At 38.2% G+C, this 22,746-nt stretch overlaps 1 protein-coding gene across 1 annotated transcript in view; it reads right to left on the bottom strand.

The window, feature by feature from the left end:
* The window catches only part of WDR70 (WD repeat domain 70), a 298,457-nt gene that overhangs the window by 200,668 nt on the left and 75,043 nt on the right, over positions 1–22,746 (bottom strand). Inside the window, exon 8 of the mRNA XM_078445080.1 lies at positions 16,121–16,274. Within this exon, the coding sequence (XP_078301206.1) occupies positions 16,121–16,274 (154 nt within the window). The remainder of the gene's footprint in view (positions 1–16,120; positions 16,275–22,746) is intronic.

Here is a 22,746-nt window from a genome sequence, read left to right as displayed (position 1 = left end):
TGAGACTTAAAAAAATTGCTCTTTGAAAAAAAAATCAATAAAATGGGAAAACTTCTTGCCAGACCAAGAAAAAAGAGAAGACACAAACTGCCAATATCAGGAAAAAGAGAAAAAATATGAGCAATGACCTTAAAGAAATATTACTAATAATTCTATGTACATAAATTTGCAACTTAGAGGAAATGGACCAAGTCCATGAAAGTCATAACCTATCCTATCTCAACACAAGAACAAAGAAATAACATGAATAGTCCTGTACTTATCAAATAAATTGAATTCATAGTTTAAATTTTTTGAAAACAGGAAAAAGAAAACTCCAAGCTACACTGGCAAATTCTACTAGACGTTTTTAAGTGATGCCATTTATAATGGCTAAAAAAAAAAAAAAAAAGTAAATTTTAAGTGTAAATTAAGTATGAATTTAATAAAATCTGTTCAGGTGCTCTCTGCTAAAAACTATAAAACCTGGAAAAAGAAAAAAAAAAGACCTAAATAAATAAGAGATATACTGTTGTTGATGGACTGAAAGACTCCAAACAGTTAAGATGTCAATTCTCTCCAAATGATCTTTAGATTCAAAATAATTTCAAACAAAATCACAGCAGGGTTCTTTGTGTATATAAACAAGATGACTGACTCTAAAATGTATGTGAAAAAGAAACTAAAATAGCCCAAAATCAAAACTACAATGAGATATATCACCTCACACCTGTCAGAATGGCTAAAATCAACAACACAAGAGACAACAGGTGTTAACAAAGATGAAGAGAAAAATGAATCCTCATGCACTGTTGGTGGGAATACAAACTGGTGCAGCCACTATGGAAAACAGTAAGGAGTTTCCTCAGAAAGTTAAAAGCAGAACTACCCTATGATCCAGCAACTGCACTAGTTACCCAAAGAATACAAAAACATTAATTCAAAGGTATACATGCACCCCAATGTTTATAGCAGCATTATCAACAATAGCCAAATTATGGAAGCAACCAAAGTGTCCAGTGACTGAATGGATAAAGAAGATGTGGTATATACACACACACAATGGAATATTACTAAGCCATAAAAATGAATGAAATCTTGCCATTTGCAGCAACATGGATGGAGCTAAAGAGTATAATGGTAAGCAAAGTAAGTCAGAGAAAGACAAATACCATATGATTTCACTCATATGTGGGATTAAGAAACAAAACAAATGAACAAAGGGAAAAAAAGAGACAGAAACCAAGAAACAGACTCTTAATTATAGTGAACTGATGGTTACCAGGAGGATGGGGGAATGGGTGAATTAGGTGATAAGCATTAAGAAGTGCACTTGTTATGATGTGTGTGTTGTATAGAAGTGTTAAATCACTATATTGTACACCTGAAATTAATATAACACTGTATGTTAACAAACTAGAATTGAAGTAAAAACTTAAAAAAAATAAGAAAGAAACTGGAGCGCCTGGGTGGCACAGTCAGTTAAGCATACGACTCTTGATCTCAGGTCATGATCTCACGGTTCATGAGTTCGAGCCCCACATGGAGTTGCACACTGACGGTGCAGAGCCTGCTTGGGATTCTGTTTCTCCTTCTCTCTGCCCCTCCCCTGCTTGTTCTGTCTCTCTCTCTTTCTCTCTCTCTCTCAATAAATAAATAAACTCTAAAAAAAAAAAAGGAAAAAAAAAAGAAAGAAACTAAAATAGCCCAAACAACTAAAACAAAGAACAAAGTTAGAGCACTCACACCACCAAATTTTAAGATATCCTACAAAGGTGCAATAATCAAGGCAGCGTGGTATTAGTGAAAGGGTATACACATAGCAATGGAACAGAATAGAGAGTCTCAAAATAAACTTTATCAAATGTCATCAATTTATATTTGAACAAATATGCAAAGGCAATTCAGTAAAGAGGGGTCAGTCTTTTCAACTGATGATACTGAAATAACTGGTCATTTATATGCCCAGAAAAAAAAAAAAAAAAACCTTGACATATTTCTCACTCGTTATACAAAAATCAGCTCAAAATGGATCATAGAATGAGTGTAGAACATTAAAGAGTAAGACTCCTATAAGAAAAATGGATGAAAATCTTTGTGACACTAAGTTCGGCAAAGTTCTTTGACCAAACCCAAAACATGATCCATAAAAGAACTGATAAACTGAACTTCATCAAAATTTTAAAAATTTTACAAAGAGAATGAATAGACCAGGCACACAATGGGAGAAAATATTTACAAGTCACATATTTTAAAAAGGATATACAGCCAGAATATTTTGTGAACTCTCAAGAACAATAAGAAAAGATTCCCTACTCCCCCAAAATAGGAAAAAAAATTTTTTTAATTAAATGTACGCTGCACCAAAGAAGATATAAAATAAAGACAGCAAACATGAAAAGATGTTCAACATCATCAGTCTTTTTTTTTTAATGTTTATTTATTTTTGAGACAGAGAGAGACAGAGCATGAACGGGGGAGGGTCAGAGAGAGGGAGACACAGACTCTGAAACAGGCTCCAGGCTCTGAGCTGTCAGCACAGAGCCCGACGCGGGGCTCGAACTCACAGACCGCGAGATCATGACCTGAGCCGAAGTCGGCCGCTTAACCGACTGAGCCACCCAGGCGCCCCAACATCATCAGTCTTTAAGGAAAGGCAAATTAAAACAACCAACTGCCATTAAAGACCTGTAAGAATGCTAAATTCCAACCACCTGACACTTCCAACCTCCCAGCTGCTGGCAAGGAGGCAGAGCACCAGGACCTCTCATTCACTGCTGGTGGGAATACAAAACAGCACAAACCATTTTGAAAGATATTGGCTGATCTGACCATATGAGATAGCAACCACACTTCTAGGTATTAACTCCACTGATTTAAAATTTTATGCCTACGCAAAACCTACATGCAAATGTTAATGGCAACTTTATTCATACAACTCTGTTGGCAAAACACGTTGGACAATGGGGCAGATGTGAGGTGTCAGGGAAGAGAGGAGTCAAGTAGAACTCAAAGGTGTTTCAGCTGATCAGCTAGTGAGTGATGATGTCATTTACTGAGATAAAGATGACTGCAGTAGGAGGATGTGTAGAAAGAAAAGTCACAATTTCCTTTTTGCGTATTTTGTGTTAAGATGCCTATTATACATCCAGGTGAGACCGTGAAGTAAGTAGTTGGTCATACTGGGCAGGTGAAAAAACAGGCCAAGAAACATAAATTCATAAGTCATCAGTGTCTATACATGACATTTAAAGCTGATGTGGGAAACAAAGGCAAAAGAAAAACTTAAATTTCCTTGTAACTTACAGTCCATTCACAAGCCCTTGAAATAGGCAGAGTGACCTTCCACTGGGGGCTCAGCTGCCTAAATGTTGACACTTTGCTAAGGGCAAAAGGCAATCTTAGCTTAACATTATCCTAACCTCCTAGGATCCTGTGAGTCTACTTTAAACATAAAGGAATTCCTTTGGAAACTTCTTCCATCTTTACCCCGCAAGATATACGTTAGTAATCATCCTCCACACACATGACCCACTGATACACATCTGAAGGTCTCATGACTGAGGGTTTGCTAGACAGTAATAAATGACCTTTTCCTAACAACAGCTAGCCCCCTCAGGGCCATGGAAACCTTGTCTTCAAAATTGCTTAGAGGCTTGTGCTGTCCCTAACCCCCTCAACCTGATGGTATATAATCAGTCACCCAACACAACCCCAGTGCAGCTCTTTCTACCCACAGGTCCTGTCCCCGTGCTTTATTTTATTTTATTGGGGGGGGGGGGGGCTTTAAAATTTTTTTTTTAATTTTTAAATTTATTTATTTTTATTTTTTTTAATATGAAATTTATTGTCAAATTGGTTTCCATACAACACCCAGTGCTCATCCCAACAGGTGCCCTCCTCACTTTTTTGCTCCAAAGACATCCCAAGAATTCTTTCTTGACTGTTTGCTCCGAACCCCGGCGTTTCCACATCAAAACCGTGTGACCAGATGAGATGAATCAGGAAGAAGATGTAAATACTAGAGAGGGTTCAGTATGAGCTGGACACCCCAACATTCGGATGCTGGAGGACAGAGGAGGAGCAACAAAACCAGAGTGAAAAGGAACACGAAATGAGGTAAGAAGAAAACTGGGAGAGCACAGCAAATCAGAAGTCAGGTACGAAGGTGTTTCAAGAAGTGTAGTGATCAACTGTGTCAAAAGCTGCTGAGAGTTATGGATGGCATCATGAGAACTGAGAACTGCCCATCAGATATGGCATGATGGCAAGCCACCGTGAACAGAGAAGTGAGTTAGGTTCCCTTCAATTCTGTGTACCTAAGATATTGAAAGCTAATAATTAGTTGATTGGCTGATAGATTAAAATACATAGGATTATCAGGGGCCCCAGTAATCTCTTTCCAAAACAGAAATTTGTCAGACTATGCTTATTTAAGAAAAAAAAATAATTTCTAATGCCTAGTAGTAAACAGCTATCTAGTCTAGTTTCACCCCATTAAATATGTGCCTCTATAGCAGGAAAACAGCTCATGATTTGCAATCAAAGGAACACCCCAATAAACCAAGACATACATGCCTGGCTCTGAGGACTTAGAATCTAACTGCCTTGGCTTCCTCATTCTTACAGACTACTCCATACGTGCATCCTCCTCTGCTTAACTGAGTCCATCTCCCCTGACGTCTCTGCCTGGCCCTGCAATCTAATGGTTGGTATGCTTACCTCCCAGCCAGTTCCTACTTTACCATTTTCCTCTCCCACACCCAGACTCAGGGATTCTACAGAGAGATGCTGCTCGGTCCAGTGCTTAGAACATCACTTCCTATACTTTGAACAGCAACCCAACAACTCACCAACACCATGCAGGTCTTAATGGCAGGCCCCAGAAAACAGGTCTTTTACTGACATTTGTTGATTAAAGTTAAAATAGCATCTTGTAATATAAAAGATATTTTTTAAGAGGACTGAAAAAAAAATGATCTCTATTACAGAAGATATTAAGGTAAAAGGACATGAGGTCACCTTAGCTGTTGAGTATCCAGAATACAAACACAAATAATAGGTTAAACTGTAAAACATCTAAAAGACTATGAATGTTGTTTCTTGTTTGTAAAGATAGGAGCATGACAAAGGCAATGGGAATGTTAAGTACCCTTGTGTTAAAACAGTGACCAAAATTAGTCATAACAAAAATCAAGTTCAACTAAGGATTCTTAAATGGATCTAAACAGATTCAGTACTATGGCTAACATTAGCGGAAAAAATTTTAAAGTGACACCTATTAAAGAACAGCCAGTGACAAAAACAGTTTTTCATCAAATAAACTAGTTTTTCTTTTTTCCTGTATCTAAACATAGACCCTCCTGAAAAAAATCCCTTCATTTAACAGACTTAACTGGAAATAGCCTAGAAGAATTAACCATCCATTTTTTCTCATAAATACGTTATGCTTTCCCTGAAAAGAGGACATTACTGAACCATGATCAATATTGGTTTCCTCTAAACACACACACGCGCAGATGGGGGACAATCGGCGGGGGTGGGGATGGGGGCGGGGTGCTGATTTATACTATTCTGCACATACTCTTATGGCTACCACATAAGAAAAGCTGTAAAACAGTTGCCCTGATGCACTGCCATCTGTAGTCACTGAATGAGGTGAGGCTCTGTGACCCACCAAAATGAAAGTACCCATCTCTTTCTCATGGTGAGCTAATAGGCAACTCACATGATGAAAAGAAATGCAGCTGAGAATATAGTGTGAACTTCGATCCAAAAGTTCTTCACCAGAGTCCATTCATAGACTGTTTTAGGAATCACCAAAGTTCCTAAAATTGTCAGCAAAAATCTGTGTGCATATATTTTGCTGCAGAAAACATTTACAGCTTTAGTGCAGGAGTTGGCAGACTTTTTCTGTAAAGGGCCAGATAATGAGTATTTTAAGTTTTGTGGGCCACATGGTCTGTGCTGCAACTATTTAACTCTACCACTGTAGCACAAAAGCAGGCACAGACAATAGTAAATAGTAAATGAACAGGCATAGCTGTTTCCAATAAAACTTTTATTTACAAAAACAGGGTGCAGGCTGGATTTGGCCCATGGCTGTAGTTTGCTGACCCCAGTCATATTTCATCCATACTCTTAGTCATTTTCTTCTTTAATCAAAGACTCAAGTTCAGTCTTTCTAGTTCCTGAGCAATTTTAAAATCCATTTGAACGTATTCAAGACATAACTTCAGTCTTCTTTGATCTACTTAACTCCAATGACCTCTTCTAACACTTTTCAACAGCCCCAACTATGGCTAACTCTGCCATTACCACAGATAGTTCCTTTTCTGAAACCATGAGTTTCCAATATTTATTGTTTTAACAAATGTTTTTCAGCTGATATGTGCTAGGCTCTAGATATTCCATTTACTGGTCACATAACTTTCTATCTTCCGGTTCAACTTTTTTTTTTTTTTCAATATCAACCACTCCTTAGGCATACACCTGAGAGTCCTCTTGCTTTACCTACAATGAACAATCTTTATTCTGGAATAACTCCCTCCTCCCCCATCATTGTATTCCATTCAAACATCCAGCCTCCCAAATAAGATTCAGGAGTATCATACAAATACACAGAATGACTGTCTCTGCAAATCTACATTCTATAGCCCTTAATGTCCCACATTTCTTCTAGGCATTTTTTTCTCACAACCCTCAATAGCTATTCGAAGTCTTTACTATTGTACTGAAGGCTTCATCACAACAACTCCCAACACAAAATTAATGACCCTGCCAGTAGTTTCCTACCTAAGACCCACAGCCTACAAACAACTGTGGGTATGAGCCCTCCACAACCCCTCCATTCCCAGTGTAAATATATTCCCTCCTCTCACTGAAAGCCAACTCCTGCCTGCTCTTATGCATGATCACAACCACTACCACCTTCTCATGTACTTGCATTATTACCTGGGATGTTTGGTTTTTGCAGGACTGTATTAGTTATGTATGCTGTGTAAGAAATCACCAAACTAAACTAATAAATTGGAGGTGGTTTAAGCCCCTAACAGTTTTGGAGGTCAGAAGTCCATCGCAACGTAGCTGAATTCTTTGCTTAGGGTCTCACAGACTGAAATCAGGATGGTGATAGGGCTGCATTCCTCTCTGGAAGCTCTGGGCAAGAATCTGCTTCCAAGCTCATTAGGTTGCTGGCAAAATCCAAGTTCCTTGTAATTGCAGGACTGAGATGCCCATTTCCTTGCTGTCAGCTGGGGGCTGCTCTCAGTATCTAGAAGCTGTGTGCCTTCCTTGCAATTACTCCACCTTCAAAGCCAGCAAATGAGAATCCTTCTCATGTTGAATCTAAATTAGACAAAAGTCATGCCTGCAAATGTTTGCAAAATAATCCCCTCTTTATCTATAACTCCTTTGAAATGGCTAAGGAGTAATATCCCTAAGCTTCCTAGGGGTCGCCTGGTTTGGTTAAGAAAATCTGTGAGGCCCACATTAATTTCTTGAAAAAGCCTTTAGTATAACTAAGTAATCTGACCCTATGATCTTTCTGAGGTTTGAGCAAAAGGTTATATATACACCCTTGGTTCCTTCTCTGTACCAAACTTTCAGAAGCAATTTCTTCATTTTAACATTATTTACCATCTGGATAGGCTCAAAACAAACTAAATCATCTAGTCCTGGTACCTCTCTAATAAAACTTCTTTCCATTTAACTTTATTCTCTCATATATTACTATAAGCAGCAAGAAGAAAGCAGGCAGTACCTTCAACACTTTGCTCAGAAATCACCTTAGCTATATCTCCAACTTACTCATGTAGGTCTGCTTACATCTTCAAAGCCAGCAACAGAGACTCTCCCTCAGGTCAAATCCCTCCCACACCTCAAATTTCTTTTGTCAGGAATAGCCCAATCCCTTTAAGGGCCCACCGGATTAGACAGGATCCACTGAAGATAATCCTCCTTTCTCAGCTATGCCATTCAATATAATCTAACCATAGGAGTGTCGGGTCCTGCTCATAGTTCACAACCATACTCGAGAGGAGGAGCAGGAATCTTGGGGGCCATCTTAGAATTCTGTCTACAACCATGACTATGAGTGTAGCAATTCTGAAACTACTTTCTATGTGTGGTAGCAATGAACAAATGAATTACTATAGTGATGATATTAGAAGCCAAACTTCTCACTGTTGAAGAAGTGAAATACAAATATAGAATGGGGAAAGGCTGCTAAGTTAAATTAGAATTACTTCATAGATCAGTGTGAATTCATGATTATATATTTATATGTATATAATATATATTTTACATATTTATATATTTTTTATTTTATTATATATTTTATATTTTATATTATATATATATATATTTATATTATATATATAGGGGTGGGTTTTTTTGGTTATTTGGTTTATCTCCCGTCCCAGCTCTCTCTCCTGAAATAGTCTAGAAGCAATGGTGCCCCAGCATCAGTGAACATATGCAGTGCCAGGATCTAGATTTGTAAACACAATTCCCTATTAAAAGGAGCCATGGATCAATAGAGAAATGGGTAACATTAGAGCAGGAAAAGTACAAGACGAGCCAGGAACATTTTGTTGTGCCAGAATGTAACAAAGTACCCCAAAAGTGATGGGGATATGTCAAAAGGACAGAAACCAGTGTTAGGGAGTTTCTATTAGATAAAAAGGTCTGGAAATATTCAGAAATTGGAAAGAAACACAATGTGCTTCAAATCACTGCACTTTGGGGGAGTTTATATTTGTGGTTAAAACCATCAGTTAAAACTGCTTACAGAAACAAAAATATACCTAGAATTCACAGTTTAAAATGTTTTACTTCTTAGGAAATAGTATTTCCCATTAAAAGGATATGACTAAAATGTTTCATCTCCAAATAATAGCAGCAAATTTTTGGAGTGGATGGAGATCAGAATAACTACATGTACTATTCAAATATAAATAAATATTTAAAAACATGTTTTTCCTGTAATTATTTATAAAGCTTCTAATTTCCATAATTAAAGGATATTCAAGGAGAAATTGCCCAATTAAAGATCCAAGCATTCTAGGGTCCCTGAACCTATCCTCTACCACGTTAGTCATGTAATTAAGAAAGAAATGTAACAGAATTGTTTTGATGTTGAAGAGAAAAGGGTTGAAGACAATCCAAGGGAAATGCACTTAACAATATCAACTCTAGATGAACTGACAAAAGGAAGTTTAATAAGTGAAACTCTAAGATAATCACAGGCATTCATTTATTATCATCTATGAAAACACCTTTTAATTTAACTTAATACTGATTTGTTATAGAGTTTTGATGTACAGGAATACTTCTCAGTGAGGGCTAGAAATTTAATAGTCACACATTTGTGGGATCTAGGCCAAACAACCCCATTTGAGTCTCAGGCAAAGTGTGTGTGTGAGACTTCAAAGTAAGAGAGGAAAACACTTTCTGATTGGAAGTAACGTACCAAAATTCTGGTTTAGAATAAATGAGTTTTAGATGACAATATAATTAAGATTTTAAAGTATGCTTTTGAATAGTTTAAAGGTTGATTCCTCCTTATCCTTGTCCTACTTTCTTAATGTTAAAAAAGAGACAACAGGGGCGCCTGGGTGGCTCAGTTGGTTAAGTGTCCGATTTTGGCTCAGGTCATGATCTCACAGTCGGTGAGTTCGAGCCTCACCTCGGGCTCTGTGCTGCTGAGTTCAGAGCCTGGAGCTTGCCTGGGATTCTGTGTCTCCCTCTCTCTCTCTCTGCCCCTACCCCATTCACGTTCTGTCTCTGTCTCTCAAAAAATGAATAAACATTAAAAAAAATTTTTTTTAAAAAGAGAGAGACAACAGGCGCAAAATGGAATCACTTATGTTAAACCAATGGCACCAAAAAGAAACTTAATACCTAACCTAAGTACTGTTTCAAACTCTCCCAGGAATGTAATCTTAACCAGAAAGTCTGGAATTTCCTGATCAACACCAGTGAGGTTATCCAACTAACAGACCCGTTTGTTCCCCCAAAAGGAAGGTATAACCTTGCTGGAAATAATCCTTTTTTTCCTATTTATAAGTTTCTTGTCCTACCCTCTGCCTTTGAAAACATTCCATTTTGTACATCTCATAACTTCTTTAGACTACTTGCTAGAAGAGATGCTGCCCAATTCACAAATCATTGAAGAAAAACAATGAGAGCGACAAATTTACTCAGCTGGATTTCTTTTGGATTTAACACTACTCGCCTGAACCTAAAAGAAGATCCCATTTTCCCCACGTACAATAATCAATAATCCCATGAACTCCAGACCAACGTTCTTCATGTTTAAAACACACACACACACACACACACACACACACACACACACACAGCAGGACCCGATTTACAAAGTATATCTTATGAAAAACTTGAACACATAAAACAGACAAAACTGGAACTCCTCTGGCTGAAGTGAGAACCCCCCTGCCCCTCACCCCCATCCCCAGGCCTCTCCTTGCACCTTACTGCAGCCCCTGCGGCACTCACAACATAACTCCAAGACGGCAGAACATGCAAAACGTGACTCCAAGCAATAACTGATGTAAAGGTTCTGCTATCATCAGAAAAAATGTTTTTCAGATGCATAAGGAAAATACAGAATACAGAAACCAAAATGTTCTCAGTGATTATATTTGGATAGTAGAATTATGAGTAATTTTTTCTTTTCCAAATTTTCTATTATTGACAGGAATTACTGTTAGAAACCCAATAAACTTTATTTTTCCAAGATGTAAATGTAACTATTCTTCCTGTAATGCACGGTGTTGTAGTATACAACAGAAAAAAGCATTTCTTTACCACTGTGACTATACTTAAAAATACACACACATATACACACAGTGATGTAAAGATTAGAGATACAAATTTAACAATATAATTAGAAAGGCCTGTTTATATTTAAAGTACATAATATTTTAATCACAACAGATCAGATATATTTAATTGTTTCCTTTAATGTCCTATTCACTGCAATTTCCAGTAAAGCCACAAGTTACTAATTACTCTTGGAATCAGAAAAGAGGTTAAAAAGTTAAGGAAAAAAAGTGTCCTATGAAATCTACTACTTTCAAACAATAATTCTTGCATTTCCAAAACCCATTACTCAAGCCAAAGACTGCAATTAAGATACCAGTAACATTTCCTAGACAAGTAAATAGTCAATTAATTACATCTGCTTCTAGGAAATGGAAAGAGTAAATATTAACCATGATTTTGAAATCAAAACGGAGATATTCAGCAAAGTGGGAGAAGTTATAGTACATGGTTACAATATATAGAGATTTTTGCACATTGGTAACTAAAATTTTTTCCCAGTTTTATTGAGAAATAATTGATATACATCACTGTATAAGTTTAAGGCATATAGCATGATAATATGATTTACATGTATTATGAAATGATTATCACAATAGGTTCAGCTAACATCCCTCATCTCATATAGATACAATATAAAAAAGAAAAAAGTAAAAAAAAAAAAAAAAAAACTCTTGTGACGAGAACTCTTAGGATTTACTTCCATAACAACTTTCCTGTATATCATACAGTATTATAGTCATAACGTTGTACATTATTATACCCCTAGTATTTATGTACCTTATAACTAGGAATTTGTACCTTTTGACTACCCTCCTCCAATTCCCTCATCCCCCACCTTCAGCCTCTGGTAACCACATGTCTGATGTCCTTTTCTGTGAGTCTGCGGTTTTTGGTCGGGCAGGGAATTGTTTGTTTGTTAGGTTCCACATATAAGTGAGATCATATAGTATTTGTCTTTCTCTGCCTGGCTTATTTCATTTAGCATAATGCCTTGAAGTTCCATCCATGTTGTTGCAAATGGTAGCATTTCCTCATCTTTTATGGCTGAATAATATTCCACCCCATATATATGTGTGTGTGTGTGTGTGTGTGTGTGTGTGTGTGTGTGTGTGTGTGTGTTACCACAACTTCTTTATCCGTTTATCCATCCATGGACACTTAGGTTGTTTCCATGTATTGGTTGCTGCAAACGATGCTGCTAATCATGGAGGTGCAGATATCTTTTAAAATTCATCTTTTCATTTCCTTTGGATATATTCCCAGAAGAGGAATTGCTGGATCATATGGTAGTTCTATTTTTAACTTTTTTTGAGGATCTTCCATACTGTTTTCCACAGTGGCTACTCCAATTTACAATCTCACCAATACTGCACAAGGGTTCTCTTCTCTCTACATCCATACCAGCATTTGTTATCTCCTGTCTTTTTGATAATGGCCATTCTAACAGGCACGAGGTGATATTTCACTGTGGTTTTAATTTGCATTTCCCTAATGACAAGTCATGTTGAGCATCTTTTCGTGTACTTGTTGGTCTTTAGTACATCTTCCTCAGAAAATGTCTATCCAGGTCCTTTGCTCATTTTTTAATTGGGTTCATTTTCTTTTGCTTTTGCTGTTGAGCTGTATGACTCTTCACATATTTTGGACATTAACCCTTATCAGATATATAGTTTGCAATTAGACATAGAAGGAACCAATCGCAACATAATAAAGGCCATACATGACGAGCTGACAGCTAACACCATACTCAATGGTGAAAGATTAAAAGCTCTTCATCTAAGATCAGGAACAAGAGACAAGGGTGTCCACTCTCATCACTCTTATTTAAGACAGTATTGGAAGTCATAACTAGAGAAATCAGGTAAGAAAAGAAAATATATCAAAATTGGAAAGTAAGAGGTAAAATGGTCTCTATTTCTATTGCTAAATACAGAAAATCTTAAAGACTCAACAAAAAAAATTCTTAGATCTAATCAATGAATTCAGTAAAGTTGCAGGACACACAATTAACATTTAAAAAATCAACAGTGCGGGGCGCCGAGGTGGCTCAGTCAGTTAAGCGTCTGACTTCGGCTCAGGTCATAATCTCACAGTTTGTGAGTTCCAGCCCCGCATCAGGCTCTGTGCTGACAGCTCAGAGCCTGGAACCTGCTTTGGATTCTGTGTCTCCCTCTCTCTCTGCTCTTCCCCCACTCATACTCTGTCTCTCTCTCCCTCAAAAATAAATAAAACATTAGAAAAAAAACAACAGTGCTTCCATACACTAACAAAGAACTTCCTGAAAAAGAAATAAAGAAATCAATCCCATTTACAATAGCACTAAAAACAATTAAACACTTACGAATAAACTTAACCAAGGAGGTAAAAGGTAACTCTGATAACTTAATATTTTAATTTTAATTTTTTTGTGTTTCTACATAGATTTGTTATCCATCCTTGTCCTACTTTCTTAATCATCTTATTATATGCACTATAAGTCTGAGACTGCAGAAACAGCCAGCAAGAGAACTAAACAGATTCCTTTCTTCTTGAAATTTTGTCAGCTAAAACTTAAATCCACAAAGTCTTAGTCTTTTTATAATGTAAGAAATCCCTGAATGGCTGAAACAATTAAGAAGAGCTTAGAGACTGGCAAAAACTTTTCTTCCTCATACTCTTTAAGAACTATTGTCTATGGTAAATACAAGCTAAAAAGAGAATAAATAGGAGTTTTTTAAGGTTTCATTTCCACAAACCAGTTTTTTAAAGTTCTGGATTCCCAAAAGTTTCAAATAAAGCAGATAAAAGCAGAACTAACTGAGTTTAAGATATGGACAGGGACCTATATCCCTATCTGCTTTCTTTCCTTACCACCCTCACTCTCACAACATCATCTTTGGTGGAATCCTAGGGACACTGACTTTAAGGAGAGACAAATGAGAAATTCTAGTGGAATACATGAAAAAAAAGAAACTACTGAAGCCACCATTGCAATATAATTGTATGCTTAAATTATATTTGAATTGTTTGAATCATCTAACATATACTGGGTACTTAATACAATTAGTCAAGGGGCATCTGGGTGGGTCAGTCCGTTAAGCTGAAACCGACTCTTGGCTTCAGCTCAAGTCCTAATCTCTCGATCTCGTGTGTTCGAGCCCCATGTCAGGCTCTGGGCTGGCAGCTCGAAGTCTGCTTGGGATTCTCTGTCTCCCTCTCTCTCTGCCCCTCCCCTACTTGTACTGTCTCTCTCTTTCAAAATTAAAATAAACTTAAAAAAAAAAAACTAACTAAAACTATGCATGAGGCTGGGATCCTCATTAGGGTTGAGAGGCACTTCACTGGGGTTCAATAGAAGGCAATTTGAAACATAGTATATTTATTTATTCCAATAGGTCAACCAGGGCATGTAAAGTAGATTACAGTCAAATCTCCTTATTTGTAGTAGTTACGGTCTATAAAGTTCTGTAAACACTGAATTATCAAATACAGGGTTGGGTTCCTGTAAGCCTCTGGTCACATTTTCATCAAGCAATCAATACATAGCTTTGTTTATGTTTTTGTTTAAGGACAACCATATAATAATATATATTTCTGATTCATAAACATTGAACTCATAGCCAACAGCACTGTAAGTCGTGCCTGAATGAAGCTTATCTAACATATGTATTCTCTCTAGGGCACATCATGGACTTCTTACACTTAGGAACACCAGACAATGCTACAGCACTTCAGCACTACACTTGGGGGCCATTGTAAACAGCAAAATCACCAACAAAAATTGCCCAAATAAGAAAAACGCAACACTACATAGATCACAGAAAGGATACTTGATTACAACGTGAGCTGAAACAAGAAAAAAGAGCATCAGCTTTTTCAAATTCTTTTTTGCCACTCTGTACATATGCACGTCTGCAAATGACCATAAAAGCACTGTGTACTGATTTCGGGGTTACAAAAAATTTTTAGCAAATAGGTGAGCTTGCAAATACAGGAACAACAAACAATCAGGACCCACTGTATTTTCTTAAGACAATCAAATCTCATATAAGATTTTGATTTAGTTACAAACCATGATTAGTGTTTTAGAAGAAGGTACTAAGACAGATAGGGAAAGAAAGAGTAAAAATCAAAATTAAAATTGAGGCTCAAACTTCTGCATCAATTATATCCACTGACACTGTAATGTATCTGTGATAACTTGCATTATTGTTCCCAATCCATCACCCCTCCTGCATCCTCCAGCTTTGGCATGTGATACTGCAGCTCCTCTCACTAAAGACCTGAGCATATTTCTCCACTGTACCGATGTTACCCACAGTCATGTGATTTGCTCTGGCCAATGGAACGCCTGTGGACATATGAGCAAAGACTTCAAATGTGCTTCCAGATTTGGGGTTTCCCTCTTGTGTTTCTGCCATCACCATGAGAAAAACATGCCCTCAGGAAGTTTGCGAGTACAAGCGGGAACAGAAACACATGGAACAGACCTAGCACTAACTGGAGCTTGGAGCCAAGCCCAGCCATCCCAAAGATATGTCAGCAATTATAAATAAGCCATTAAGTTTGATAGGACTTATGCTGCTATAGTTAGTTGGTATTTACTGTAATTTTAAGATATTATCTCACTAAAAATCTTTATTTAAAAGGTTGATGAGACTCTTTCATTCTTGTCCTAAGCCCTAGTACATAGTAAGTTTGTGCTATGTTGTTTATAAAGATGGCTACATCCATATCTCCCCGCCCACATGATCTTTTATGTGATCTTGTCATTCAACCACCAAATGGTAGAATCTATCTCCCCTCTCCTCAAATTTGCACTGGCACTATGATGCTACATAAGATTTGAAGCCAGACCTTATAAAATCCAAAGTTTCCATATCCATCCTTCATGGAACCCAGTCATCAAGCAAGAAGTCAAACCCCACTAAGTCCACCACACTGTGAAAAAAGCCCAAACTAGACATGTGGAAAGAGAAAGTGGGAGAGACAGAGAGAGAGAGGGGGCACGCACGCATGCACATGCACATAGTCAGGAAGTGGGGAGTGCTGGGAGCAGGATAGATACCATGGGGTAGAGCACCAACCATAAACCATGTGAATGATGCATTTTGAACCTTAAAACCATCCTAGTGCCCCAGCTGACACTATATGAAGCATAAGAACTTCCTGATCAATCCACAGAATTGTGAGAAACAATACAGTGTTTAAAACAAGACACTAATTTTTAGGATGAATTATAGCAACTCAAACAAGTTGTTAACAAATGTGTGCCAAATTAATTAAATTCACTAAAATATTGTTTAATGCTTACCTTGGTGTTCGCCATGTCCACAATATACTGGTCTCCCTTTATACATTCCATTACTTCAAAACCATCTCTGTCGATCACTTTAGCCTGAGAGCTTCCAGATACAACAAGAATCATGTCTCCCGTGTTACTATACTGCAATGACTTGATCTGATGGCTTTGTAAAAGAAAAAAGAAAACAGGTGTGTAAGACACTCGGCATAATATTTATACTTCCACTACATTAGGCACTGCCAGAAGAAAGTTGCACAACTGCACAAATTGATAATTCTTCAAAAGCAAGATCATCAACTTCGAATGGGTCCTCAACACCAGTGGCTATCCTGTTAGCGCTCTCCTCCCACTCACCACAGCAATCTGTTAAAATCTCTACTCACCAACCAACTCTCCCCTCTTTCAGCTGTTGATTTGTCTGGCTCTTTGCCAAAAGAAACAAACAACTGCCTCAACTTCCTCCCACTAGTGTTATAAACTTACTTATCTGCATCTGAACACCTCTCTTCCTCCGCCTCTTTGATTACAATGGTGGATGTAAACCTCTTCCTGCCCAAGGCAAATCTAATACCTGTATTCTGCATCCCATCCCTTCCAGTGTCCTCAGGAACAGCTACTGATTGTCGCCCCTCTTTCCCCTTCACAGCTAAGGCGTTAGAACAAGGTTCCATCTCCTTTATTCCTCTGGTACTATGGCATCCCTTCCATTCTCACCGCTCTACTCATTCCTCTAGCTTCAGACTATGTTACCATTCCAAAGTAGCCCACGTTCAATGCCAATGTGCAGTAAAATGGCCCAGCTCTCTGCTTCAGTCTGGGATATGTCGGAAGAATTATACCAGCTTCAGTTTCCCTGTGGGATCAGCTGTGGCTGCTTCTGCCACTCCATGACGCCACAATTCCTGCACCTTCCTAAGCGTGTTTCCCTTGCACCTTCTCTCACAGGGGCTGATCCCACCACGAGCACTCCTCAACCAACCTTCTGCATGCAAATCCCGAAGTTTCAAGGTATGTTTCTGGGGAACCTGACCTGAGAAAGTTGCCACCAGAAATGGCCCTATGAAGTCAATTCCAAAATGAGATCCTGGAGAGGTATTCATCACTGACTGGCTAGCAGTGAGGACCCTGTCGCAGGTGGCACAGAGTCCCCGCCGTGCTGCAACAGTGTAACTTCAACTGCCACAAATTCACAGTGAAGGGAGAGACACTGGCTGGTGGGCTACTTCAGGCATCTGAGAGGTACGGGAAAAGGAATAACTGAAACAACTGCAGAACTGGATCCCTATTGGGGCGGCTGGGTGGCTTGGTAGGTTAAGCGTCCGACTTCGGCTCAGGTCATGATCTCACAGTCCGTGAGTTCGAGCCCCGCGTCGGGCTCTGTGCTGACAGCTCAGAGCCTGGAGCCTGTTTCAGATTCTGTGTCTCCCTCTCTCTCTGCCCCTCCCCTGTTCATGCTCTGTCTCCCTCTGTCTCAAAAATAAATAAACATTAAAAAAAAAAATTTAAAAAAAAAAACTGGATTCCTATTACCTGGGTAGTCAGTACAATGAACAAAGACAATGAAAGGCTGAGGCTGACTAAATCACCAATTAAAAACTATAGTATGAAAGCCAAAGGGCCTCTCTGGCAGCCTATAAAGACAGGGTTATTGTCCCTGTCAGGTAAGTGAACGATTTGGTAAAGCGTCTTTTTCTACCACTATTAGGAAGAGGGATCCAAAGCAGTTGACGTTCACAGGTGACCAACAACAGCACACGTGTGCATGCTCGAGCCAGGGCTACATTACTTTTCTGGCCCTTTGTCTTAACATACTCAGAAGGGACCTGTACCATCTGGACAACGTGAAGAAATTCATGTTGGCCCATGATCTAGATGACATCATGCTAATTGAATCCGGTGAGCAAAAAATCAAGTACACTGGTGAGAAACCAGAAGTAGGGTTTGTCTCCAGAAGATGACAAACCCTAGGAAAGATCAAGAGATGGAGATAAGGAGACGTGGGTAAGATGCATGTAGACACGCCCACAAAAGTGGACACCAAATACGAAGTTCTTTGTATCACATGTTAATCCCAAAGGACATCAACTTCGAAAGAGGCAATAAACAATGCAAAACGAGTTGGCCAGTTCAGTTGATATTAGGTAGGTAGCTTTTGTCATCATCCACGCCACTGTTAATGCAATAGGCAGTGGAAGAAGGGATAGAAGTTAGGCATGGGACCAATGGTAACTCTCCAAAACAGACCTATTATTGCCAAAGGTCCAATCTCTCAGTAACTGAAGTCTATGATGAGCCCCACTCCCAAAATCAGTACTAAGCTAATGGAAAGTATGGAATATGAAAAACTGTGTAATAAGTATATGGGAAAAATCAGAGTGGGGAGGACTGAAAATGTGTACCAAGGGGACGGGAATAAATATTTTAAGTAGAGTGGTCAGGAAGTAAGTGACCGAGTGGGCTACGAAGTGAGGGAGTAGGCTGTGACAATATTTTGAGGAAGAGCGTTCTAAGAAGAAGCAACTTCTATCAGAAATGACCTGCAGCAAGAGTGTCCTGGCATTTGCCCAATGTAACCTGGAGCAGACTGAGCAAAACAAACAGGAGTTGGAGAGGTCAGAATGCAGCAGGTGGGGATGTGCAGATCACACAGGGCCACATAAGTCCCTGAAAGGGCCTTGGCTTTTGTTCTCTCTGAGAGAAATCAGAAGAAACCCACCAGAGTGCTTTGAGTGGACCAAGGACACAATCTGACCTACACTATACAGAACCATTTTTTTGTGCCTGGACCATTTTGCACTCTGAAGTCTGTGGGCTCCTTCTTCCTATGTTTTTTAAACATCTTTAAAAAACTACATTAAGGGGCGCCTGGGTGGCTCAGTCGGTTAAGCGTCCGACTTCAGCTCAGGTCACGATCTCATGGTCCGTGAGTTCGAGCCCCGCATCGGGCTCTGGGCTGATGGCTCAGAGCCTGGAGCCTGCTTCCGATTCTGTGTCTCCCTCTCTCTCTGCCCCTCCCCCATTCATGCTCTGTCTCTCTCTGTCTCAAAAATAAATAAATGTTAAAAAAAAAAAATTTTAAAAACTACATTAGGCATATAGTGGAAACCAGCTATAAAGGAATAAATATTAAAATATTTTTTTAATTTGTGACATAATATGTGAGTCTCCATACTTACGTATCAAGACACTATGCCTAGAGGCAGATCTACTGTAATTTCAAAGTAATGATGAGCATAAATAATACATATTTCAATGTACCTGTAGTAATGATAATATAGTAAGAAAGCACTGAAATTTGTAGGTACACTTGTGGCTTTGTTGCCTACTTTCATAATTAAAGGAAATGATAAAAATCAGTTAGTGGTTAATGAAAAGAAACAATTTTTTACCCAAGTTCACAGAAATTGGGAATACCAGATATTGAACTTATGAGTCATGGAATTTAAAACAACTATAATTAAGAAATTAAATGACAAGATAGATAATATATACACAGATTTAAAAATCACAAAAGAAGAAATACGTAGACATTTTAGAATGAAAACTACAATAACCGAAATTTAGAATTAATGGGTGGATTTAACAGGTGAGAATTATTGGCTAAACGATTATTTTTAGACTGAAGCATGGTGAGAAAAAATGGAAAATGCAAGAGAAAACATAAGGGAAACATGAGATATGGTGGAAAAGCCTCACATTAGACTTGTAGAATGGAAAGAGAGAGAAGCAACATGTGAAGAGGTGACCGTCAAAATTTTGGAAAAATAAGACACTAACCCAGAGATTCAGTAAGTACTATAAACCCCAATAGGGTAGCAAAAAAACCACACCCAGGCACACCACAGCAAAAGTGTTGAACGTCAAAGACAAAAGTAAAACCTTAAAAACACTTTTTTTTCCAAACATGTTTTCATCAGGAAACTCAAAGTAAAACCACAGATACCACTATATACGCACCAAATGACTAAAATTTAAAAGGCTAACAATACCAAGTGTATCATTGGGACTGTGAAATGAAAAAAATCTACCTTCAGAGACAAAGGAAGATGTCACATCAACAACTGCAATGTATGAGACTGTCACCATTCTGCATAAGACCAACACTTCCCAACAGAACTTCCTGCAATGGTAGAAATGCTCTACATCTGTGTTGTCCATTGTCATAACCACTAGCCACATGTTTCTATCAAGCACTAGAAATATGGCTAGTGCAACTAAGGAACTTAATTTTTAATTTTATTTAATTTAAATTTAAATAGCTACATATGAACAGTGCAGCTGTTAAAATATGAAATAAATATAAAACAGTCTGAACTTAAGAAAAACAGAAGATTCTTATTGGCTCATAAAACAGATGAAAAATGAAATACAAAGTAAAATGGCCTTTGAAAAAAAAAGGAAACCTGGGGGGGACCTGTGGGGCCCAGTTGGTTAAGCATCCAACTTCGGCTCAGGTCATGATCTTGCAGTTCGTGGGTTTGAGCTCTACATCCTGCTCTGTGCTGACAGCTCAGAGCCTGGGGCCTGCTTCAGATTCTGTCTTCCTCTCTCTCTATACCTCCCCTACTCACACTCTTTCTCTCTCAAAAATAAGTAAAAATTTTAAAGAAAGAAAGAAAGAAAATCTGGGGTGCTTGGTAGTTCAGTCAGTTGGCATCCAACTCTTGATTTCAGCTCAGGTCATGGTCTCAGTTCATGGGTTCAAGTCTCATGTCAGGCCCTGCACTGGTGATGCAGAGCATGCTTGGGATTCTCTGTCTCCCTCTTTCTCTCTCCCTCCCCTGCTTGTGCTCTATCTCTCTCTCTCCCTCTCAAAATAAATAAACACACACACACACACACGCACACACACAAACCCTAGCGAAATCTATTAAAGTCTATTTGGATGATAATAGTACGGGTACTAAAAAAGTCAGTGTAACTGATTTCCAGTTACAAATTTAGAAATGACTAATAAGTAAATTCGTCAGGTAAAAATTTCTTATTCCCCATGCTAAAAAACCATCTACAACATTCTTCAGAGATGGATCACATCAGAGCAATCTTAAAGGAATGCTATCACAGGTTATCATTCTCTCAAAGAAATCACCAAATAAATATGAATGGCCAACAAATAATTAAACACTTTAAATAGATATTAATACACAAACCCACAAAGAATTCTGCTGGAGAACCAACTTAGTAAAGTCCCAAATATAAAATTTCTCTATCAAAAATAAAATTGAACATGGTTTTTTTTAAGCTGTCCTCATAACTTCTTTTATGAATATAACTCTCTTGGCAAAAAAAAAAAAAAAAGTCAAATTCTTTGATTTATTCTAACAGGCCAATCTCAAAAATAAAATAAATCTCAACAATAAGACAATTTTAACAAAAATTTTGGCAATTTAGTCTTATTTAGATTTACTTTTAAGTCTGTAATTTCAAGACTGAGAAATAAATGGATATTTCAGGAAAAAAAACTATTAACTTATGATAATTTTGTCTTTTAGAAACAGAATATAGACACAAAAAAATCAAAATTTAAATGTGTCTGGCTAGTGTTCAAAAGAATTATTCTTCCTGGGGTGCCTGGCTGGCTCAGTCAGAAAAGCATGCAACTCGATCTCAGGGTAATGAGTTCGAGCCCCACATTGGGTATAGAGGTGACTTAAATAAATCTTAAAAAAAAAAAAAAGGAATTATTCTTCCTGGCTAGTTACTAAATCCAAATCAGATATTTACCAATGAAACTGCTCTTTTGTACAGCTACCACTAACTAGCAACTGGTGCTCAAAAATTATACTGACCATTTCTCCTAAAATGCTGAAATTCTAGCTGATAGCTTTTTAAATATTTATTCTTAAAAGAGCCACTCTTAATACACTGATTCAAAGTTAATTCCAATGCAAAGATAATTCAAACAAAGGTCCAAGTGTGCTCTGAGGTTAGACTGTGTGACAGTGTGAGAAATTTCACAGTGTGAATTAAGGTAGAGGAGAAACTGAAGCTCCCACACCAGATGCTCATGAGAAAGAAACTTAGAAAAGCAAATATGGGGGCGCCTGGGTGGCTCAGTCGGTTAAGCGTCCGACTTCAGCTCAGGTCATGATCTCGTGGTCCGTGAGTTCGAGCCCCGCGTCGGGCTCTGTGCTGACCACTCAGAGCCTGGAGCCTGTTTCAGATTCTGTGTCTGTGGTCCGTGAGTTCAAGCCCCACGTCGGGCTCTGTGCTGACCGCTCAGAGCCTGGAGCCTGTTTCAGATTCTGTGTCTCCCTCTCTCTCTGACCCTCACCCGTTCATGCTCTGTCTCTCTCTGTCTCAAAAATAAATAAACGTTAAAAAAAAAAAAAACTAAAAAAAAAAAAAAAAGCAAATATGGTGCTATTGCCCAAGTACTTCCTTCCTAAAAAGAAAAGCCTCTCTGGCCTATCACATGCTTCTGAAAATGCTGGGAAGGAATGAAATCCTTAGGAAAATTCTGAGCAGGGTCCCAAATTTAAATGTTTACTCCAGAAGGAGGCACCAATAATAATACGATATCAAACTATATATTTCATCACCAGATGTGCCAGTTGTCCATTTATTGCCTCTTAGCTCCAAATTCATCCTTCAGTGCCTGCTCTGCAAAAATAAATGTGGGCCCTCTATTTTTC

This window comes from Panthera onca, chromosome A1, assembly GCF_046562875.1.
Source record: "Panthera onca isolate mPanOnc1 chromosome A1, mPanOnc1 haplotype 2, whole genome shotgun sequence".
NCBI classification, from domain to species: Eukaryota; Metazoa; Chordata; class Mammalia; order Carnivora; family Felidae; genus Panthera; species Panthera onca.
This window is presented reverse-complemented; position numbering and strand designations above follow the sequence as displayed.